At 45.9% G+C, this 21,302-nt stretch overlaps 1 protein-coding gene across 2 annotated transcripts in view; it reads left to right on the top strand.

Annotated features, from left to right (window-relative positions):
- MACROD1 (mono-ADP ribosylhydrolase 1) overlaps positions 1-21,302 on the top strand; it is an 835,512-nt gene that overhangs the window by 522,812 nt on the left and 291,398 nt on the right. For both annotated transcript variants that reach the window (XM_033956597.1, XM_033956599.1), the window contains exon 4: positions 3,232-3,261. In XM_033956597.1, the coding sequence (XP_033812488.1) occupies positions 3,232-3,261 (30 nt within the window). The remainder of the gene's footprint in view (positions 1-3,231; positions 3,262-21,302) is intronic.

Raw genomic sequence — 21,302 nt, 5'->3', positions numbered from 1 at the left:
GCATTCAGAGTTCAAGTGACAGTGGAAAAGCTGCTGGATCTAGCAGCCATAGAACCTGTACCAGATGAAGAATCGGGCTTAGGCAGATACTCCATATACTTTATAGTGCCTAAAAGAGACTCAGAAGACTGGAGACTGAATCTGGATGTCAAGTCAGTCAATTCGACTCTCAAGATACCTCATTTCCGTATGGAGACAGTGAGGTCAGACCTTGCTTTGATGGCGCTGGGAGAATTTCATTCTTCTCTGGATTTGACAGAGGCCTATCTGCATGTTCCCATTTTTCCAAAGCACAGGAGGTTCTTACAGTTCCATGTTCTGGAGCAACACTTCCAGTTCTCTGCTCTGCTGTTTGGTGATGGTGGAAGCAGCAGCACACCGTCGCAAGATGGGGATACATGTGCATCCGTATCTGGACAACTGGCTGATAAGAGCTCCATCTGAATCCGAAGGCAAGATGGCAGTGCAGTGTGTGGTTCAGCTCCTGCAAAACCTGGGCTGGGTGGTCAACTTTCAGAAAAGCCATCTGGAGCCAACATCTGGGGATTCTGTTCAACACAAAGGAGAACAAACGTTTTTCTGCCAAAAGACCACAGAGCAAAACTCATGTGGCAGATCAGGGAGTTTTGGCATAGACCAGCACTGACAGCTTGTCATTACCTGCAGGTGCTGGGGTCAATGGTAGTAACTCTAGATGTGATTCCCTGGGCAAGGGTGCACCAGCGTCTTCTCCAGGATGCGCTTCTATTCCACTGGTGCCTGCAAAAGGATGCATTATGAGTACAACTCTGGAACGTTTGTGGATTAGACTGGATGGACTGTACAGGTCTTTACTTCCTGGCGTTTACTATGTTAAAGAAAACAATTGTCAAAGCCATTGATCTGGGCAGGGTAGCTTCCGGAGTGTGCATGCTTTCAGTCACATTAAAAGATATTTCTGGAGGTTGGGAAGGAAAGCAATGTGTGCACATGGGATTTAAAGAAAAACACATACTATTTTCCACTCACTCAGCCACCTGCACAAATAGCAGGTGAAAAAATGCCAAGTGCTTTTCATGCTCAGAGTTTCCACCTTCTTGTTTTAAAATGGAAACAATGTAGGTGCAATGTGTGCAGGTTCCAATACTTTACACACACCACACGCTGTTTAAAATCGCCCCCAAATGATTTGTGAATGGTCATCAACCTTTTTTTTCTTTCTTTTTCTAGATTTGCCACATAATCTATCTGGAAGATTAATTAGGTCAATATTTAGATTTTGCAGTTGTCATTTTATTTAAATGCTGACCACGGCACTTCAACTTACACCAGCCAATTTCTGGATAGTGTCATTGAACATCTGTGTATACTGATGACTATTTTGCTCCTATCTGGATCCTGCTAATATTGGGGAGGATCATGTATAAGTCATCCAAAGCAGCTCCAAAGGGGCCATGTGTGGGTCAAGGGTAGTTGTGAAATGAGGGGGGGGGTGAGGGGGTGGTCCACCCTGGGCTCTATCACCCCTCCCCCCTCTCTGCCCGCTTCCTCTTCCCATTCCTCCCCTCCATGCGCACGCCCCCCCTTCCCTTCCCCCATACCTCTAGTTAAAATTGCTGTTTGCGGTGGTCAACAATGTGCTCTTCACGACCCCGTAGGCTCTCCCGCCGACATCACTTCCAGGTGCTGCGCACAGGACGTGACATCAGAGGGAGTGCCAACCGGGTCGCGAGGAGCACATTGTTGACAGCCGCGAGCGACAACTTCAACTAAAGGTAAGGAGGAAGGAAAGGGGAGCACGCATGGCAGGCGGGATTGGGGGAAAGAGCAGGGGCGGAGACGAGGGCAGTGGAGGGGCACCATACCTCGGGCGCCTCTCACCCTGGCTATGTCACTGGTCAGGGGTGTTTAGAGTGGTATTATGGAATACCTGTATTTCTGCATCTAACTGCCGTTAGTTAGGCTTGGTATTTACACCAGCCTAAATGCTTGGGGTCAAAGTTAGACACAAAAGCCCTGATTCTATAAAAGATGCCTAAAATTAGGCACCTAGATCAGCGAACTCAACCCTCCTTTTATGAAGCCGCATTAGGGATTTTTTTATTGTCGGCCGCATCAGTAAAAGCTCCGACGCTCATAGGAATTTTATGAGCGTTGGAGCGTTTACTGCTGCTGCCTATGATTTAAAAAACCCTAACACAGCTTCATAAAAGGGGAGGAGTTAATTATTTAATAAGCCTTAGCACCATTAATTGAAAATTGCAATTAATTAGATGGTGGGGTAGATTGTGGACAGATCTTGGGCATGTTTTAACTTAGGCGCCTAACTTAGGTGCGCTCATTTAGGCCAAGAAAAGCCTGGTATAAATAGAGCGCACCTGCGGTTTTAACACCTGCCAGTGCCTAAGACCGCTTTAGGCAATGCTAGGCATTATTCTATAAATGGTGCCTAGCTTACGATTGACACTTGCGCTCCTCAGCGCCTACATGTTAGGCGCTGTTTATAGAATTAGGGCCAAAATGCTCAGTAAGCTAGTATTCTATAAAGGCCGTTCCACGCGGAATGGCCTTTATAGCAGTCATACTTAGTGCATTCATTTCAGGGTCTAACTTTAGGTGACCTATGCAAAATTCCCCTGATTCAACGCTGGTATCAGCCAGCTTACCGGATATCCTAGGACAGCCTTTTTTCTGGTACAGGTACTGAATAACATTGGTATTCCTATATGTCCCGCTCTGCCCAGGCTTCAACCCTGGACCACACTAGCATAACCCAGATAGTGCCAGGGCAAACTGTAGTGATTTTCATTAGTATTATCCAAATATTACCACGGAAAATCCATGTGTGGCCTCAATCAGCAGGACATATCTAAGTAGCAGATACTATTACCTGGATAATGTCTTTTAGATATCAGTCCAATTATTTTATTAAGCAATATTAACCTGTTTTGATCGCAGAGACCCCAGAAAACTCACTGGTGCTGAGGATAATGTTATTCTAGTGGTTCAGTAGGAATAAGCTGAGCCTGTCCAGATCCCTTGTCCTTGCATCCATGGATAAGCGGATCCAGTGGTTTAAGAAAAAAGAAACAGAAATCCCTGCAAGCGTTTGAGAGAAGATGAGATTCAAGACTGGCTCAGCTTATGCCTACAGACATGGAACTCTTCAGGGTGGCAACTTCCTGCTTTCAGTCTCAGAACATTTTTTTCCACAGAGTCCTAATCCCGTTTTCCCTCTCTTTTTTTCTACAGCTAACAGTACCCTGTTGGGAGGAGGTGGAGGTAAGTCTTTAAATTCTTCCTAATACATAAGACATTTATGGTAGGGTTACCAGACGTCTGGATTTCTCCGGACATGTCCTCATTATCGAGGACATGTCTGGGGGTCCGGATGACTTTTCAAAACCCGGCACTTTGTCAGGGTTTTGAAAAGCATCTGGCTAGCAGCGACATCGGGATGGCATCAGCGCATGCGTAAATGCAACACGGTGGTGTCATGCTTGTGCGTGCATTTGTGCAATGTCATCGCGTAACACCAGCAAATGTGCAAATGCCCTCCCGACAAGCGACCAGGTTGAGGGAGTTGGGAGCAGAACGGGGCAGGCCTAGGGGCGGGGCCGGGGGGGCCGGATTTTCGTTCCTGAAAATCTGGTAACCCTACATTTATGGCATGTTATGATTCCGTCTGCTAAAGAGCACTAGAGACTTTGATATTAAAGGTGGTGTTATATAATACTGTGCATGCCAAAGTGCTGCTTTTCATAGTTTATTCCTGAGAGAATTCTGCGCAAAAAAAATTAAAAATCTGCGCAAAAATTTTGGTCTCTTTTTACAAAGCCAGGATAGCAATTCCCTCAAGGCAAATGCACTGAAGCCCATTCAGTTCCAATGCATCTCATTGCATTTGCGGTGGGAGAATCGCTACCACAGCTTTATAAAAGGAGCCCTTTGAGAATTCTGCGCACAATATTTAAAAATTCTGCAAAATTCTACTTAGTTTAACTGTAGTTTTTTTGTGTGTGTGTGCAGAATTCCCCCATAATAAGGCCTGAAATCCCCCCTGCCTTTTCTCAGGCTCCAGCCTCCCCAGTTCTCTCTCTCTCTAACTCCCAGCAAGACCCCTAATTCTATCTGTCACCGAGATATTCAATGCTCTTATCTCGTTGTCTTTCTTCCTAGTCACAAATCTACACCTCTGAATCAACCTCCCCCTACTCAACTTCCATTGTTTTCTCCCCCATTGCATGCTCAAGCTTTCTCCATCCATAGAGCACACTCAGCTTGCTCTACTGCAACCCCACTCCCATGGCACAGTTTCTGTGTGCTCTGCCTCCTGGCCATTGACTCGTGCTCCAGTCCTAGCGATGAATTACAGATCTAAAAAGAAATTGGATTTGTGCTTGTCCGATAATGTCCTCCAGCTCTGCCCCCACTCCTGCCCTTAGCCCCATGGCACGTGCTGTTCCCTTCCCCCAGCTTGCTCCAGCAACATTCATCCCTCTTAAGGTAAAGTTAAATTAAAGCATTTACATATATTCAGGTGCTTCCTCTGTCCTTAGAGGGCTCCAGTCTGATAACGCTTAGTCTACCTTTCCTCCTTTCCCAGATCGCATGGTAAGAGGAAACAAAGGTGTGTGGCTGTGCATCAGACCTCATCTACCTTCTCTGCTGGCCTAGGCTCATCTGTTCATTTGAACTGTGCAGCTGTACAAACGCTGGCACAGTTCAACTGGACAGTTGGGTGTGGGCCTGCAGAGGAGACGATGGGGACTGATGTACGTGCTTTTATCTTCTCCTCTTCTTGCTATGTGTAATCTCTGTGGGAGAGAGATTGAGAAGAGCCACCATGTCCATGCCTGTGCAGATTTTGCAGATCTAGTGCAGAATTCAGCGCAGAAGTGGAAGTCTAGGCAAATTCTGCATTTGCATAGAATTTCCCCAGCTGTAACCACTATTTCTGATTAAAGACAGCATTACAGAGGGGGAAGAAGCAGGAAGGGAAGGGATTTCTGTTTATCCGGCCTTTATGGGATAATGACTTGTAACTATGGGCTCCTTTTACGAAGGTGTGCTACGGGTTTTACCGCACGCACCGGATTAACGTGAATAGTCTTCCACTGCAGGTGATTGAGGCCAGCAGCGTGCCTGATTTTAAGGCCAAATGGGATCGACACTTGGGCTCTATTCACTAGGCAAAGGTAGGGGAGGGTCATTAGGGTGGGCAGACTAGATGGGCCGTGGCCCTTATCTGACGTCTATTTCTATGTTTCTATGTAACGTGCGCTATAGTGCGCGCTAGCTGAAAATCTACCACCTGCTCAAAAGGAGGCGGTAGTGGCTAGCGCACGTGACAATTTAGCACGCGCTATTCCGCGCGTTAAGGCCCTAATGCACCTTCGTAAAAGGAGCCCTATGTATTTGAAACTATGACCTAACTGTATTACCGTATTTTCGCGGATATAACGCGCGCGTTATACGTGATTTTACGTACCGCGCATACCCCTCGCGCGTTATATGCCTGAGCGCGGTATACAAAAGTTTTTACACATAGTTCCCACCCCGCCCGACGCCCGATTCACCCCCCCAGCAGGACCGCTCGCACCCCCACCCCGAACGACCGCTCGCACGCGCTCCCACCCGCACCCGCATCCACGATCGGAGCAAGAGGGAGCCCAAGCCCTCTTGCCCGGCCGACTCCCCGACGTCCGATACATCCCCCCCCCCGGCAGGACCACTCGCACCCTCACCCCGAAGGACCGCCGACTCCCCAACAATATCGGGCCAGGAGGGAGCCCAAACCCTCCTGGCCACGGCGACCCCCTAACCCCACCCCGCACTACATTACGGGCAGGAGGGATCCCAGGCCCTCCTGCCCTCGACGCAAACCCCCTCCCCCCAACGACCGCCCCCCCCCAAGAACCTCCGCCCGTCCCCCAGCCGACCCGCGACCCCCCTGGCCGACCCCCACGACACCCCCACCCGCCTTCCCCGTACTTTGTGTAGTTGGGCCAGAAGGGAGCCCAAACCCTCCTGGCCACGGCGACCCCCTAACCCCACCCCGCACTACATTACGGGCAGGAGGGATCCCAGGCCCTCCTGCCCTCGACGCAAACCCCCCTCCCTCCAACGACCGCCCCCCCCCCCAAGAACCTCCGACCGACCCGCGACCCCCCTGGCCGACCCCCCCACCCCCCTTCCCCGTACCTTTGGAAGTTGGCCGGACAGACGGGAGCCAAACCCGCCTGTCCGGCAGGCAGCCAACGAAGGAATGAGGCCGGATTGGCCCATCCGTCCTAAAGCTCCGCCTACTGGTGGGGCCTAAGGCGCGTGGGCCAATCAGAATAGGCCCTGGAGCCTTAGGTCCCACCTGGGGGCGCGGCCTGAGACACATGGTCGGGTTTGGCCCATGTGCCTCAGGCCGCGCCCCCAGGTGGGACCTAAGGCTCCAGGGCCTATTCTGATTGGCCCACGCGCCTTAGGCCCCACCAGTAGGCGGAGCTTTAGGACGGATGGGCCAATCCGGCCTCATTCCTTCGTTGGCTGCCTGCCGGACAGGCGGGTTTGGCTCCCGTCTGTCCGGCCAACTTCCAAAGGTACGGGGAAGGGGGGTGGGGGGGTCGGCCAGGGGGGTCGCGGGTCGGTCGGAGGTTCTTGGGGGGGGGGCGGTCGTTGGAGGGAGGGGGGTTTGCGTCGAGGGCAGGAGGGCCTGGGATCCCTCCTGCCCGTAATGTAGTGCGGGGTGGGGTTAGGGGGTCGCCGTGGCCAGGAGGGTTTGGGCTCCCTTCTGGCCCAACTACACAAAGTACGGGGAAGGCGGGTGGGGGTGTCGTGGGGGTCGGCCAGGGGGGTCGCGGGTCGGCTGGGGGACGGGCGGAGGTTCTTGGGGGGGGGGCGGTCGTTGGGGGGAGGGGGTTTGCGTCGAGGGCAGGAGGGCCTGGGATCCCTCCTGCCCGTAATGTAGTGCGGGGTGGGGTTAGGGGGTCGCCGTGGCCAGGAGGATTTGGGCTCCCTCCTGGCCCAATATTGTCGGGGAGTCGGCGGTCCTTCGGGGTGGGGGTGCGAGTGGTCCTGCCGAGGGGGGAGAAGAATCGGACGTCGAGGGGGGGCATCAGGCTTTCAGGATGGGGACAGGACTTCAAGGGGGGACAGGCAGACCTTCAAGGGGGGACAGGCAGACCTTCAAGGGGGGACAGGACTTCAAGGGGGACAGGCACGGAGAGGCGGGGCAGTGCACCGAAAGTCAGGGCGGGTGAACGGTGAGTCGGGGCAACCAGAGGAGAGTCGGGGCAGTGCACCGAAAGTCAGGGTGAGTCGGGGCAACCAGAGGAGAGTCGGGGCAGTGCACCGAAAGTCAGGGTGAGTCGGGGCAACCAGATGAGAGTCGGGGAGGGCGAAAGGAGAATCGGGGTGGCCAGAGGAGAGTCGGGGAGAGCGAAAGGAGAGTCGGGGTGGCCAGAGGAGAGTCGGGCAGCATGCGCGTTATATGCCTGAGCGCGGTATAGAAAAGTTTTTGTACATATCATCGTGATTTCTGCGCGCTATACCCCTGTGCGCGTTTTACAATGGTGCGCGTTATATCCGCGAAAATACGGTAATAGTTGTACTGATCTACCTATACTAGCAACCCTATTGAGTGTCCATATCAATCTGTCCATTGTAACTTCCTGGGTAACTGACCCAACCTCTTGTAATGTAATCCAACCTTGAACTGAAGAGGTAAAGGCGGAATAGGAAACCTGATCGACATAACATAATGGATATTTTCCCTGAGTGGACTCTACCAGATTTTCAAAAGGAAAGAATGCATGCACTTCTACCTCGAAAATTACTCTGGGAGGTTATGAGTTTATACATGTTGTTTAGCATGCACAATTGCACATGCTTGAATTTTTTTTTTTTTAATTTATTTATTAATTTTCAAAAATACAGATCAAGATATACTTGTACAGAAAGCTTTTAAGTCAAGAAATCCAGTAATAAAATAAATTCAAAGATATTAATTTAACTTAAATCAGCTCAAGTCCACAAAAGATCCAAAATGTAATATATAAAATGGAAATTAGGAAATAATAATTAAGGCAAAATGATACAAGTTATCTAAATTCTTCTATACTCCTCCTTTCTTTTCCTTCTCAAGCCGAGATAGAGAGAGGAAAGTCAGCTGGTAGGGCTCAAAGAAAACATATTTTTGAGAATTATATTGTATGATACATTTGCAAGGATAACGAAGGTAAAAAGTTGCTCCAAGAGCTATAATTCCTGGTTTTAACATAAGAAATTATTTTCTTCGCTTTTGTGTGTCTCTAGCCAAGTCTGGGAACATTTGTATCTTAAGTCCCAAGAATTCCTTTAATCTATTTTTAAAGAAAAGTCTCAAAATCCAGTTTTTGTCCATCGTTAAAGCTAAAGTTGCTACCAATGTTGCCAGGGTAGCCATTTCTCTATCAGATAAATCCAATAAAGTTGATACATCTATTGGTCCTTGGCTATTTTCCTGTTGTTGAATTAAATTTTTCTTGGGTAAATAGTAGACCTGTGTAAATGGAGGTAATGAGCCTTCAGGAACTTCCAGTATTTCCAACAGGTATCGTTTTAACATCTCAAGAGGCGTAATTGTTGTAATTCTTGGAAAATTAATCAATCTGATATTGTTACTTCTTAAAATATTTTCAAATGTCTCAATCTTCCTTCTTAAATTCAGATTATCTTTAATTAAAGTTTCTTGAAGTTGTTTGGAAGATTTTAATTCACTTTTAATACTATCTACAGATAACTTAGAGTCACCAATATCTTGTTTTAGCAGAATAATTTCCTTTTTATGTTCTATTATCCTCCCCTCCACTTGCACTTGTTGAATATTCATTGTCTTCACAAAATTGGCTACCAGATCCCACAAACGTCCAAAGTGACTTCTTGGGGTTTAACTATGGAAGGATATTGCAAATGTAAATGTGAAAGTTTATGCTCACCAGCCGAGAACTCTCCTCCACTTCCGCTTGCCTGGGTAGGTCCAGAATCTGTTGTTACAGCAGCCCCGTTCATACTCGGGCTCTCCTGGATAACCTGTGAGCCCGAGTTGGCTTCCCCCACACAGCTCCGCGAAGCCTCCAGGGGAGAACGCATGCCGACTTCCAGTAGGCTCTCAACTTCTGGGGAGCTGGTTGCTCGGGGGTGCAAAGGAGGCGGTCTAACGTCGGGGCTCAGCGTGGTCTCAAAACTTCGCTGAGACGCCTCCAATCCGTTTGCCTGGAGTGTCTCCAACTGCGATGTCCCCGACGATGTCATGATGCCCTGCATTTGCCTAAGCAGCACTTCGATATTACCGGAGGTAGGTGTTCTGGAGCGCTGTGAGGCTCCACCAGTGCTCCTTCCCCTCTTTTCAGCATGTTTGGAAAATTTTATCAAGAAAATGCTCCGAAATGAGCTAACAATTGTTGTCCGCTTCAGCGTCTGCTCAGCAACTTGCCTCAGCAGCCATCTTGGATCAGGGAGTTTTTGAATTTTTTTAAAGTAGGTACGTGATTGCCAACCCCTCCCCTCTGGGTGTACCTCCAGTCTACACAAATTTGAACTGTACTGTCTGTATGTGCCTAAGTTTACACATAGAAAGAGAAAATTGAAGGCAAAGACCATATGGCCTATCTAGTCTACCTATCCATGCCATCCTCTATCCCTTCCTTTCCCTTATAGATCCAATGTACTTATCCCAAGCTTCTGTGAATTCATTTCTCATCTCCACTGCCTCCACCGGGAGGCCATTCCATGCATTCACTACCCTTTCTGTGAAAAGTATTTTCTGAGGTTACTTAGTAGGGTTACCAGACGTCCGGATTCCCCCAGACATGTCCTTTTTTAGAGGACATATCCGGGCGTCCAGACGGCTTTTCAAAACCCAGCACTTTGTCCAAGTTTTGAAAAGCTCTTGAGATCGGGGCTGGGGCTGGAGTGCATCCCTGCTCAGAAGAGCTTACAATCTAATTAGGACAGACAGACAGAACAAATGAGACAGATAGGGGTCGGGGAGTTTCTTGCAGAGGGATTGATAGGATAGACATAGGTATCTTACAGTGAGTGGGTGTTAGAAGTTGAAAGCAGCCTCGATAAGTGGGTTTTTAGCTTGGATTTGAACTCTGCTAGAGACGGAGCTTGACATATTGACTCAGGCAGTGTATTCCAGGCATAAGGTGCAGCAAGATAGAAGGGGCGGAGTCTAGAGTTGGCAGTGGTGGAGAAGGTAGGATTACCATATGGCTCCAGAAAAAGGAGGATGGATTGAGACATTTGGGTTTTACTTCCTCTTCTTTCAATAGAAGTAAAAACTAGATGTCTCAATCCATCCTCCTTTTTCTGGAGCCATGTGGTAACTCTAGGAGAAGAGTATAGATAAGAGGGACTTTGGGGGGGGGAAGATAAGTAAGGAAATATATTGAGGAGGCTACAGAATGAATGCTGTTATAAGTGAGTAAGAGGAGTTTGAACTGTATTTGGAAATGGATGGGGAGCCAACAAAGTATGGTGGTTCTGGCGGCATATAAATCATGCAGCAGAATTTTGCACAGATTGAAAGGGACAGAAATAGTTGACTGGAAAACCTGAGAGAAGCAAGTTGCAGTAATCTAAGTGAGAGGTGATGAGAGTGTGGATAAGTGTTTTGATAGTGTGCTCAGAAAGGAGAGGTCAGATTTTGGTAATATTATAGAGGAAGAAGCGGGCACTCAGTTTATTTATTAGATGCCTGTGTGGAATAGTGTCAAAGGCTTTGCTAAAATCTAAATACACTACATCTAGCGTTCTTCCTCTATTCAGCTCTCTGGCCACCCAATCAAAGAAATTAATCAGATTTGTCTTGACCTGCTTCTAGTGAATCCATGTTGCCTTGGGTCCTCTAATCCATTGGATTCCAGAAACTTCACTATTCTCTATTTTAAAAGCATTTCTATTCATTTATTTATTTGGATTTCTATCTCATTCTCCCGGGAACTCAGAACAGGTTACAATTGACATTCACAGTAAAATACAGGACAAAATTTACAGGCATTTGTAAAGAGACAAGTGAGAAGAGGGGGAACAAGGGGAGCATGGGAAGGGAGGAGGAGGGTTGAGAGAGAGGGAGTGGGAGATTAAGGAAGGGGAGCAAGGGGGGGAGCTGTCCATTAGGACTGTTCAGTTGAAGAGAAGGGTCTTCAGCCTTTTCCGGAAGGTCATCAGCAAGTCTTGAGATCTTATCTTGGCAGCAATTGGTTCCAAAGTCGGAGGATTAAGCAGCTGTAGGAGCGTTTATAAGCTGTTTCCATTTGGAGGTATCCTCCTGCAGGGATGTACTGTATAGTCGTCTCTCGGCTTCAGAAGTTAGACTTACCAGCCTGTAGTTCCCCACTTCTTCCTTACTTCCATTTTTGTAGAGAGGGACCACATCCGCTCTTCTCCAGTCCTCCAGTACCACTCCCGACACTACAGAAACATTGAAAAGGTCAGCCAGTGGATCAGCCATAACTTCCCTAAGTTTTTTTCAGTGCCCTTGGATGTATGCCATTTGGTCCCATCGCTTTACCCACTTTTAGTTTAGCTAGCTCCTTTTATAAAAGGCTGTTTCAATGTAATGTACAACATTGCATGTGTCTGGCAGCACTATAGAAATGATAAGAAGTAGCAGTTTTACTCAAGGAAAAGCTTTTGAAACACGGATAGTGTTTGAAAATATACTCAATTTGGAAGTCTATATGGGGGACAAATTAATAGAATACTGGATATATCGATTCCATTGTCTTCTGATGTGGTCATCTGTGGGACATTGTTGAATACTAAACCTCTACTAGACAGGCTTTAGGCTTCTTATCATTATGACAGGGATAGTCATGCAAATGATTTCCAAGAATTAGAAAAATTGGGACAGGCTTAATTTTTCCTTTTGGTGGAAAACTTTATGTTTATGTTATCGGTATGAAAAAATGAATTCAGAAATATTGGGTCATAATAAACTATTTAAAATTACATGGGGTCCATTAATGAATTTTGTTAACTGTTTTTACTGTTCCTCGCCTAGATTTGTAGATAGCCAAATAATTTTAAATAAATAAATGTTTTCGACATAGGCGAGGAAAACCCTGGCATGATTCTATAATGGGTAGGGTGACCAGACGTCCGGTGAAACCTGGACATGTCCTTTTTTTAGAGGACTGTCTGGGTGCCTGGATGGACTTTCCAAAACCCAGTAGTTGTCTGGGTGTTGGAAAACCCCGACCTCTTGGCCGTGTCTGGAGGGCCTCTGAGCATGCTCGGATGACGTCACATGCATGCATCCATGCATGCTCGGAGACCCTCCAGACGTGGGCCGGAGGTCAGAAAACAAAGACAAAGCTTTGGGGGGGGGGGGGGGGCAGGACTAGAGACAGAATGGAGCATGGCTGGATGCGGAATGGGGCATGGCTAGGAGCAGAATAGGGTGTGGCCATGTGTCCGGGTTTATCTGCACAAAAATCTGGTAATCCTAATAATGGAGTCTGTTTTTTTATAGAATCGGTGCTGATATTGGCGCCTAACTTTACACATACTTTATAGAGTCAGGGCCAAAGTGTTTTACTCTCCTATTTTTATGCATTTACTTAACAGTTTAGCGGACTGAATATGCCCACTAACCAGTTAAGTTGCCACTTGGCCTTAACTCTGCCCTGGCCGATTAGTGGTGATATTCAGGACACTACCTGATTAAATGCTGCTGAATTTTGGTGGCCACCTCACTCAGTGGGGTTTAACTAAGTAAGGACAATTTAAACCCTTTTGAATATCATTCACTTAGAAATTATGCAGACAGGAATGATCACCTATATAGAATAATAGTGTTTGTTTTGGAGCCCCACGTCGTCATTGTCTGATAGGCCTGTGGTGCACCAAATGTTGCATTTGAACGATATAAGGACACTGCGGGGTTGAAGCAGTCTGCGTGGGTTGGAGGACAGCTGGATTGGGAGAACAGAAAGAGCACAATCCAGGCCTTAGAACAAACATGAAGAGACAATCACCACCCATCATTTTTGACAGGTCCCTTGTACCCATAAAGAATGACACTGAGAATATTATAATTCCCCTGTATAAATGCATGGTGTGGCCACATCTTGTTTATTGTGTGCAGTTATAGTCACCTTATCTCTATAAAGATATAAAAGAACTAGATAAAGGTACAGAGAAGGGCAAAAGACAAACTAATAAAGGGGATAGAACAGCTGGAATATGGAGAAAAACTAGACAGGTTAGAGGTCTTCAGCTTGCAGAAGAGACGACTGAGAGGGCATAGAATAAAGGCACACAAAATCATCAAATGAAACAGAATAGTTATTTAACTTTCTAAATAATACTTAACAGACACTCCATGAAGCTTGCATTTAAATAAAAAATCCCTGATGCTGTTTAATTATAGCCCTCTCACATTAAACATGTTTTACTGTAATAGTTAAGGAGTCGATATATTCATAAGATTTGAGTTACCTGAATAAATCAAATTTCCAGGCTTCAGACTGATTGAACTTATCTAATTAATATAACATAACATCAAAATTGCCATACTGGATCAGACCAAAGGACGATCTAGCTCAGTATCCTGCTTCCAACAGTGGCTAAGCCTTTTGAATGAGTTACATTGGTTGCCATTGATAAAGAGAATCCAATTTAAGATTGCTTGTATAGTAAAATTGCTTGTATAAGGATATATATGGATTAAAGTCTAGTGGATTCGTTTTATGTTTAAATCTTTTTTTATTAACAAGAAGAACCACAAGACGAGGGCAAAATACAAACAAATACATAGTTACAATCAGATCCAACCAGGACCGGATTAATGAATAGGCCCAGTAGCACATGCCTAGGGCCTAAAACCGTGAGGGGGGGACCTGCTGAAGGAGGACGACTCACCTTGCCATTTTTTAAAAACAGCAACGGCCCCTCCCGGCTTCAACGGTAACGGGCCCTCCCCATTGATGGCAACGCGGTCGGCTCTGTTACAGGAAGGCCCTGCGATGACTGCATCTGCTGATCCATCCCCCTCCAATGTCACTTAATTGCTCCGGAAGAAGTGACGTCGGAGGGGGTGGACCGGCAGATGTAATCATCACGGGACCTTCCTGTAACAGATCCAGCCGAATTGCCATTGATGCGTTGAAGGGGGTTCCATTGCCGTTGATGCGGGGGGGGGGGGGAGGGGCCGTTGCTGTCAACTGTTCTAATTCTGCTTTTGGGCTGCCTTTTGCAAAGGAGCTCAGGGGCAGATCGGAAGCTGCAATGTTTGGAGGGGAGAGAGAAAGGAGCATGGAAGGGTGGTAGAGGGAGAGAACGGGGGCAAGGTGGCATGGAAGGGTGGTGGGAAGGATGGTATGGAAGGGTGGTGGAGGGAGAGAAAGGGGGGCAGGGTGGTATGGAAGGGTGGTGGGAAGGATTGTATGGAAGGATGGTGGAGGGAGAGAAAGGGGCAGATGCTGATGGAATTGGTGTGCAGGGAGACATAAGGGAGAAGGATACTGGATGCAATTGAGTTGGAGGGAAAGAAAGGGGGCAGATGCTAATGGAAGTGGGGGGAAGGGAGAGGAGAGAGTGAAATGCCAGACCATGGGGATGTGGGAGAGGGAAGGGAAGGAGAGGAGAGAGATACCAGACCATTGGAGGAGGGAAGGGAAGAAGATGAATGCCACACCAATGGGGTGGGGAAGGGAGAGGCAGACAATTTCTGGAAGAGGCATAGTGGGGTAGGGGCAGGGTGGGGCAGGGGGCCCAGTGTACTTGTGTGCCTAGGGGCCCTCGACGAATTAATCCTGCCCTGGATCCAACTACCAGAGGACTGTACTCTGATATCCTCTATGGCTCCAACAGAATCCCACCCCATTCCTCCCACCAAAAAGTATGACCCAGGTCCCCCATCCCCACTCCCACATACCAATAGAGCAATAATGATCCAAGGTTAGACAGGTGGGTTGGTAAACAGTTGAAGTCTATTCAGAATGCAACTTCGACTCCTTGGAGGCAAAATGTCCATGTAAGGAGTCCAAAAGTAAATTTGACCATGTCTCTCCGCTTCTGTCCAAGCTTCACTGGCTACCAATAATCGCCAGGGTCCACTTCAAATGCGCCTGTCTAGCTTTCAAAATCCTATATGGGATCCTCCCTCCATGTATCCCTCTTTCTTGGAAGTCCTCAAATCCTAATACCACCAGATCCACTCACAAATTAAAACTATCCTTCCCCTCAGTAAGAGGCATCTCCCATAAAGGAAAACTAGGGACCTCCCTCCCCTTCAGAATCACCGAGCTCTGGAACAACCTTTCCTCCCCTCTACGGAACATGAGCTCCCTCCAACTTTTCCGCAAACATCTGAAGACCTGGCTATTCTCAAAAATCTGATTCTTTTTCCATGTATGACATCCTAAGCCCTCAAAAATCTCTTCATACTTGGTCCTCTAACCCAGTGGTTCCCAACCCTGTCCTGGAGGAACACCAGGCCAATTGGGTTTTCAGGCTAGCCCTAACGAATATGCATGAAGCAAATTTGCATGCCTATCACTTCCATCATATGCAAATCTCTCTCATGCATATTCATTAGGGCTAGCCTGAAAACCCGATTGGCCTGGTGTTCCTCCAGGACAGGGTTGGGAATCACTGCTCTAACCCTTCATTGTAGCTCCTTTCTTTCCCATCTCCTGTAAACCTCTACCTTTCATTGTAGTTCCTTTCTATCCCATCTCCTGTAAACCGTGCCGAACTCTACGAATGTGGAGATGATGCGTTATACAAACCTAAGGTTTAGTTTAGTTTAGTTTAGTTTAGTCCAAATAGTGACAAAGTCTCTACTTCTTCTGCGAGAGGAGTACACCATCTGGGCCTCCCAGCCCATTAGTTCGTGCAGTTTGTTTCTCCAATACCAAAAGGAGGGAGGTTCCTCCGCCAACCAATAATTCAAAATACATTTTTTCCCCAAAATGTAACATTTACTTAAGAACAGTTTTTCAGCCGAAGTATACACAGAGAACAGGGAAAACTGAGCAAACAACATGTGGAGTGCAGAAATAGGGACAGGAACATGCAACAAAAAAAAACAACAACCTTGAATACCTCTCAAAGCCGAATGCCATGAAAATAAGAGTTCATTTCAGTAATGCACTTTTTACATAATTGTGTATCCACACATCCCATGTGATATGCCTGACTTTGGGAAACATACGCTCTCAATAGGGTTCTATAATGGCATTCCCTAAGCTCCGCACTATGAACAAGCACAGGAATGCATTTGAGAGCTCTAAACAAGAGGTCCCCTCTAGATATCCTCTGCAGATCAAGCTGCCAGGCCCCCAATATAGAAGAAAAATCCAGGTTGGGGGGACTGAGTTTGCTGAGCTGTCAGTGAAAATAGGAAACCGAAACTTTGGTTCCAGGATCCGCCTCTAAAAAAGCATGAAAACAGATTCCAAAGTCCAAAGATAACAAACCCATGGGCAGGGACCTCACATAATGCTTCAGTTGACAATGGGCATAAAAAAGGCCAGATCGAGATATGCCTCTCTGCAACAACTCATCAAATGAAATGAGTGCCCCATCATCCCCCAAGATGTGGGAAAGAAGCTCAACACCTCCAGCCCACCACCTACCAAAAACAGAAGGAGCCACCCCCGGGGGGAAAGAAAGATTGCCACCAGAGGTAGAAATACACTAACATGGGGGTCCTGATGCCACAGTGGAAGCAACTGCTGCCACACCAGCCAATGAGGCCTGAATAGAACATTTCTTCTGCTCAGCTTAGGTACCTCCATCAACCGAGAATGATGGAGAGACAGAAGGTGAATAGGGTAAAAATAATCCCGTTCCAGAGACAGATCAGTATACAGGGAAGTACCCAGGACCCAATCCCGAACATGTCGTAGAAGACAGGTCTGATTATAAATAATAATATTCGGCATGCCCAAACCCTCCGAGCCCAGGAGCCCAGCAGGAAAAGCCAACACAACTGAGGTTTCTTGCCCTCCCAACCGAACTTCGATACCAAGGAATTCAAGGCCCTAACATCTTTTTGTAAGAGACATAACGGAAGCGTCTAACGTTTAGGCCCACTTTTATCAAGCTGCATTAGGATTTTTTATTGCTGGCTGCTGCAGTCAAAGCTCCGATGCTCATAGACTTCCTATGCGCATCAGAGCTTTTACCACAACAGCCAGCGATAAAATACTATAATATGGCTTGATAAAAGGAGCCGGGTTTTTTAAAAATAACTAATAGACCCCCCTTTTTACAAAACTGTGATAGTGTTTTTTTAGCACAGGCTGGTGCGCTGAATGCTCTGGACTGCTGTTGATGCTCATAGGAACTCTATGAGTGTCAGAAGCAGCACGGAACATTCAGTGCGCCAACCTGCACTAAAAACCACTATCGTGGTTTTGTAAAAGGGGGGAGGAATACTGTAAATAAAATAACTCTTTATATGGACTACAAAGCTCCTATGTAGTCATAAACATAATTAACCTCATCTTCTATTAAACTGTGCTAGCAGTTTGTAGCACAGAGAGCTGGGCTGAATGGCTCACGCTGCTCCCGATGCTCATTGAGATCCTATGATCATCGGGAGCAGCGAGGGCCATTCAGCACGGCTCACAGCACTAAAAACTGCTAGCACAGTTTAATAGAAGAGGGCCAACGTCACTTGTTACTGCTCATGGTATGCAGCGATTGAAATCAGGATATCCATCTGCAAAAAACATTCTTCGAAAATATATGTTAGAATCTTCTTTTGTGTTTCAAAGAGTGAAAATATTGAACTAGCTCCCCCTTTGGATTAGGCAAATTGGATCTTATTATTCTTTTAGGAAAGCTTTAGAAACTTATGCCAGTTTTTACAAAGGTACGATAAAGGGTTTTTTTTTACCATAGGCCAGCGAAGTAAATGCTCTGACACTCATAGACTTCAGACTGAAATTAAATATAGAAAAGACAAAAATCTTTCTAGCAAGTCCAAACGATAAAATAATTGCACAATCGCTTCATTTAAACGGTCATGATTACTCAATTTCAAAAACGATCAAAATTTTAGGAGTCACTTTAGACTCCCATCTAACAATGGTAGAACACACAAATTTAGTGGTAAAAAAATGCTTTTTTTCCCTATGGAAATTAAAAACCATCAAAAATTATTTTGACCCTCCATCCTTTAGACTATTGGTGCAAGCACTAGTATTATCTATACTGGACTATTGTAACATAGTGTATCTGGGAGCATCAAACTACTGAGAATAGTGCAAAATACGGCTGTCCGCCTGATATTTGGACTGAGGAAAAATGATCACGTCAGTCCCTCACAAAATCGGTAACATTAAGACCAACAGTAGTAACCTCTTTAAATTGGTTAATGACCTATACAACATCGAAACCATCACAAACATCTATGAAGAATCCACTCTAACTGCCAACTCCCTTGCAGACTTCTTCAATACCAAGATTCAAAAATTAAGATCAATTTTACCTACCAGGACCAATCCCCTCGAACTGTTCCCCATTCTCCCAGACCCTGGTATATCTAACCCATACCCAGGATCCAGAACAGACCTTAGCTGGAAACAATTCTCAACAATTGACTGGCAAACCTTTAATACTTACTACAACAAATACACCCACTCCTTCTGCAAATTGGACATATGCCCACCAAACATCATGAAAACTGCCCCGAGCCACTTCAAAGCAAACATGATGACATGGGTTAACTCCCTATTATCCACAGGAAACTTCCCGCCAGAGCAAGGTCACATTATGATTACCCCTATTATAAAAAACGCAAAAGAATCACCAAATTCCCCATCTAACTACAGACCGATTGCAAGCATCCCCCTATTCACCAAAATAGCAGAAGGGGTGGTAAAGGCTGAACTCTCCACATACCTAGAAAAATCCAACATCCTAAGCGACAATCAATCAGGCTTTCGCGTGGACCACAGCACCGAAACCATCATAGCCGCCCTTCTTGACCATCTCCACACGCTCTTTAGTCAAGGCTCTAGTGCCTTGATTATACAACTAGACCTGAGCAGTGCCTTTGACCTGGTCGACCACACCATTCTCCTGGAATGCCTGGCACACATTGGCATCTCTGATCAGGTCCTCAACTGGTTTCAGGGGTTCCTAAAAAATAGATCCTACAAGGTACTCAAGAACAACTCTTTCTCATATAGCTGGGACAACACCTGCGGTATCCCGCAGGGCTCCCCCCTATCCCCCACTCTGTTCAATATCTACCTGGCCTCATAGGTAACCTCCTATATACCCTCAAGCTCAAATTTTTCATCTACACAGATGACATCACAATAGCCATCCCTCTAACCAGTTTCTCACCAGAACTACTCGACTACATTACAAACATCCTCAATCAGATTGAACTCTGGATGCTATCATTCAGGCTGAAACTAAACCCTGACAAAACAAAATTTTTTCTAGCCACCCCCAAGGACAAAATCAAGAACACCACAATTCAACTGAAAGGAGTGACTTTCCCCCTCGAAAAGATCGTAAAAATTCTGGGAGTCACTCTGGACAAAAATTTATCCTTAGAAAATGACACCGACCTCATCGTCAGGAAATGCTTCTCGGTACTTTGGAAACTCCGCACCATAAAAAAATACTTCAATGACACCTCTTTCCGCCTACTAGTGCAATCTTCCATTCTCAGCATTCTAGACTACTGCAATATTATCTACCTGAACTCCACGAAGAAAACTACCAGGAGACTAAAAATGATCCAAAACACCTGAGCAAGGGTCATTGACGCCATTTATGAAAGCTTCAGGTTTGAAAATAATTCTACATGCAAAATGACACCAGCGCAAGGTTTTAAAAATGATAACCAAGATTTATTGAATTATTGTTTCTATTTTTTCATTATTAGATCAAAAGAACAGCATCATTGCTTACCGATTGCGCTAATGGGAGATCGTTAGAGGTGCCAAAATACTGGCCTTCTCCTAACAGTCTCGTTTTACTAGCTCCAAATTTCCTATTATATGCTGTTGGCTTTTCGTGACATCATCATCATAATCAACCAATAACAATCCTATGGGTGGTCTTAAAGTTGGACAAAGAAACATTCCTCCACATTTAAAAGTTAGACAAAGTTTCAGAAAATTACTTTTGATTTCTGAATTAACATTAACATATTCAAAAGAATTCTACAATTATTAACAGGGTGCTGAGAAATTCTCAACCTCTCCCTAAATTGACAGTAACTTTAGTCTGAAAGAGGAAAGCTGACAGCTTCATGTTACACACAGTGATAAGCATGGGCTTCCAATGCCCCCCCTTCCTATGCTGGAGACTGAAGCAACAGTCTCTGACTCTAATTACTCCCAGATGTTGCCTCAGGATTTTCCTTAGTGTTTCTTCAGGTTTAATATATAAAATATATATATAAATATATAAAATATTAGAAATTAAGTACACACCATTCTTTCATATATCTCTCATATATCAATCATTCCTTCGTTCATTCGGGGCCCCTTGCACACATTCATACTTAATGCATTTTATCTCTTAGTTTAGGACACGTGATCTTCCTAGCCAGTCTACAATACATGTGGTATTACTTAACACCACGCTGCTGGGAGCGGGAAAAACTCATAGAGGACAAAGAAGACAGAAACTAGTCACTGGTAAAAACAAAGAACCCAAAATGGATTCCATGTAATCCTGATTTCCACCATGATTTGGCTCAACAGCAAAGTACATACACAGATATTATTATGCTTTCCCTTATATTAATCCTTAGTGTGTTTTTCTCTTCTGGCCTCAGCTACATTATATTTAAATGTTTTATTCACCTGTTTTTCGTACGCTTCTCTTTGGGCGTGGTCCTTAACTAACACAGATGTTTGTCTAACTAGAATTACCCAGAATCATACGAAAAACTGGCCTTTTGTAGAAAAAAAACTCCACAAAAAATACTGCACTTATCATGTCCTAACATCCATTCCCATTTCCGTCCCATAACCAGCACCCCCTGCTGGCCACGAGCCACTACTCAACCCGCCGTTCGTCTCATCTATGGCCTAAAGAAATGGGAACATATCACCCCTTTCTACCACCAACTCCACTGGCTGCCATTCGAATCCAGAGTGCTTTTCAAGTTCGCATGCTTCTGCTACAAATCGGTAAATGGCTTTTCGCCAAGATACATCAATCCCCACTTTAACCTTTACTGCACCAACAAGAAATCCCGCAGAATTCAGCTGTTCGCCTTCCCTTCGCTAAAGCTTTGTCATCTCAAAAGATTCCTAGACAAAACCTTCGCCTTCCAAGCAGCCAAGCTGAACCCA

This window comes from Geotrypetes seraphini, chromosome 8 (assembly GCF_902459505.1).
Source record: "Geotrypetes seraphini chromosome 8, aGeoSer1.1, whole genome shotgun sequence".
NCBI classification, from domain to species: domain Eukaryota; kingdom Metazoa; phylum Chordata; class Amphibia; order Gymnophiona; family Dermophiidae; genus Geotrypetes; species Geotrypetes seraphini.
Note: the sequence above shows the minus strand (reverse complement) of the source record. Positions and strands in the feature narration are given on the sequence as shown.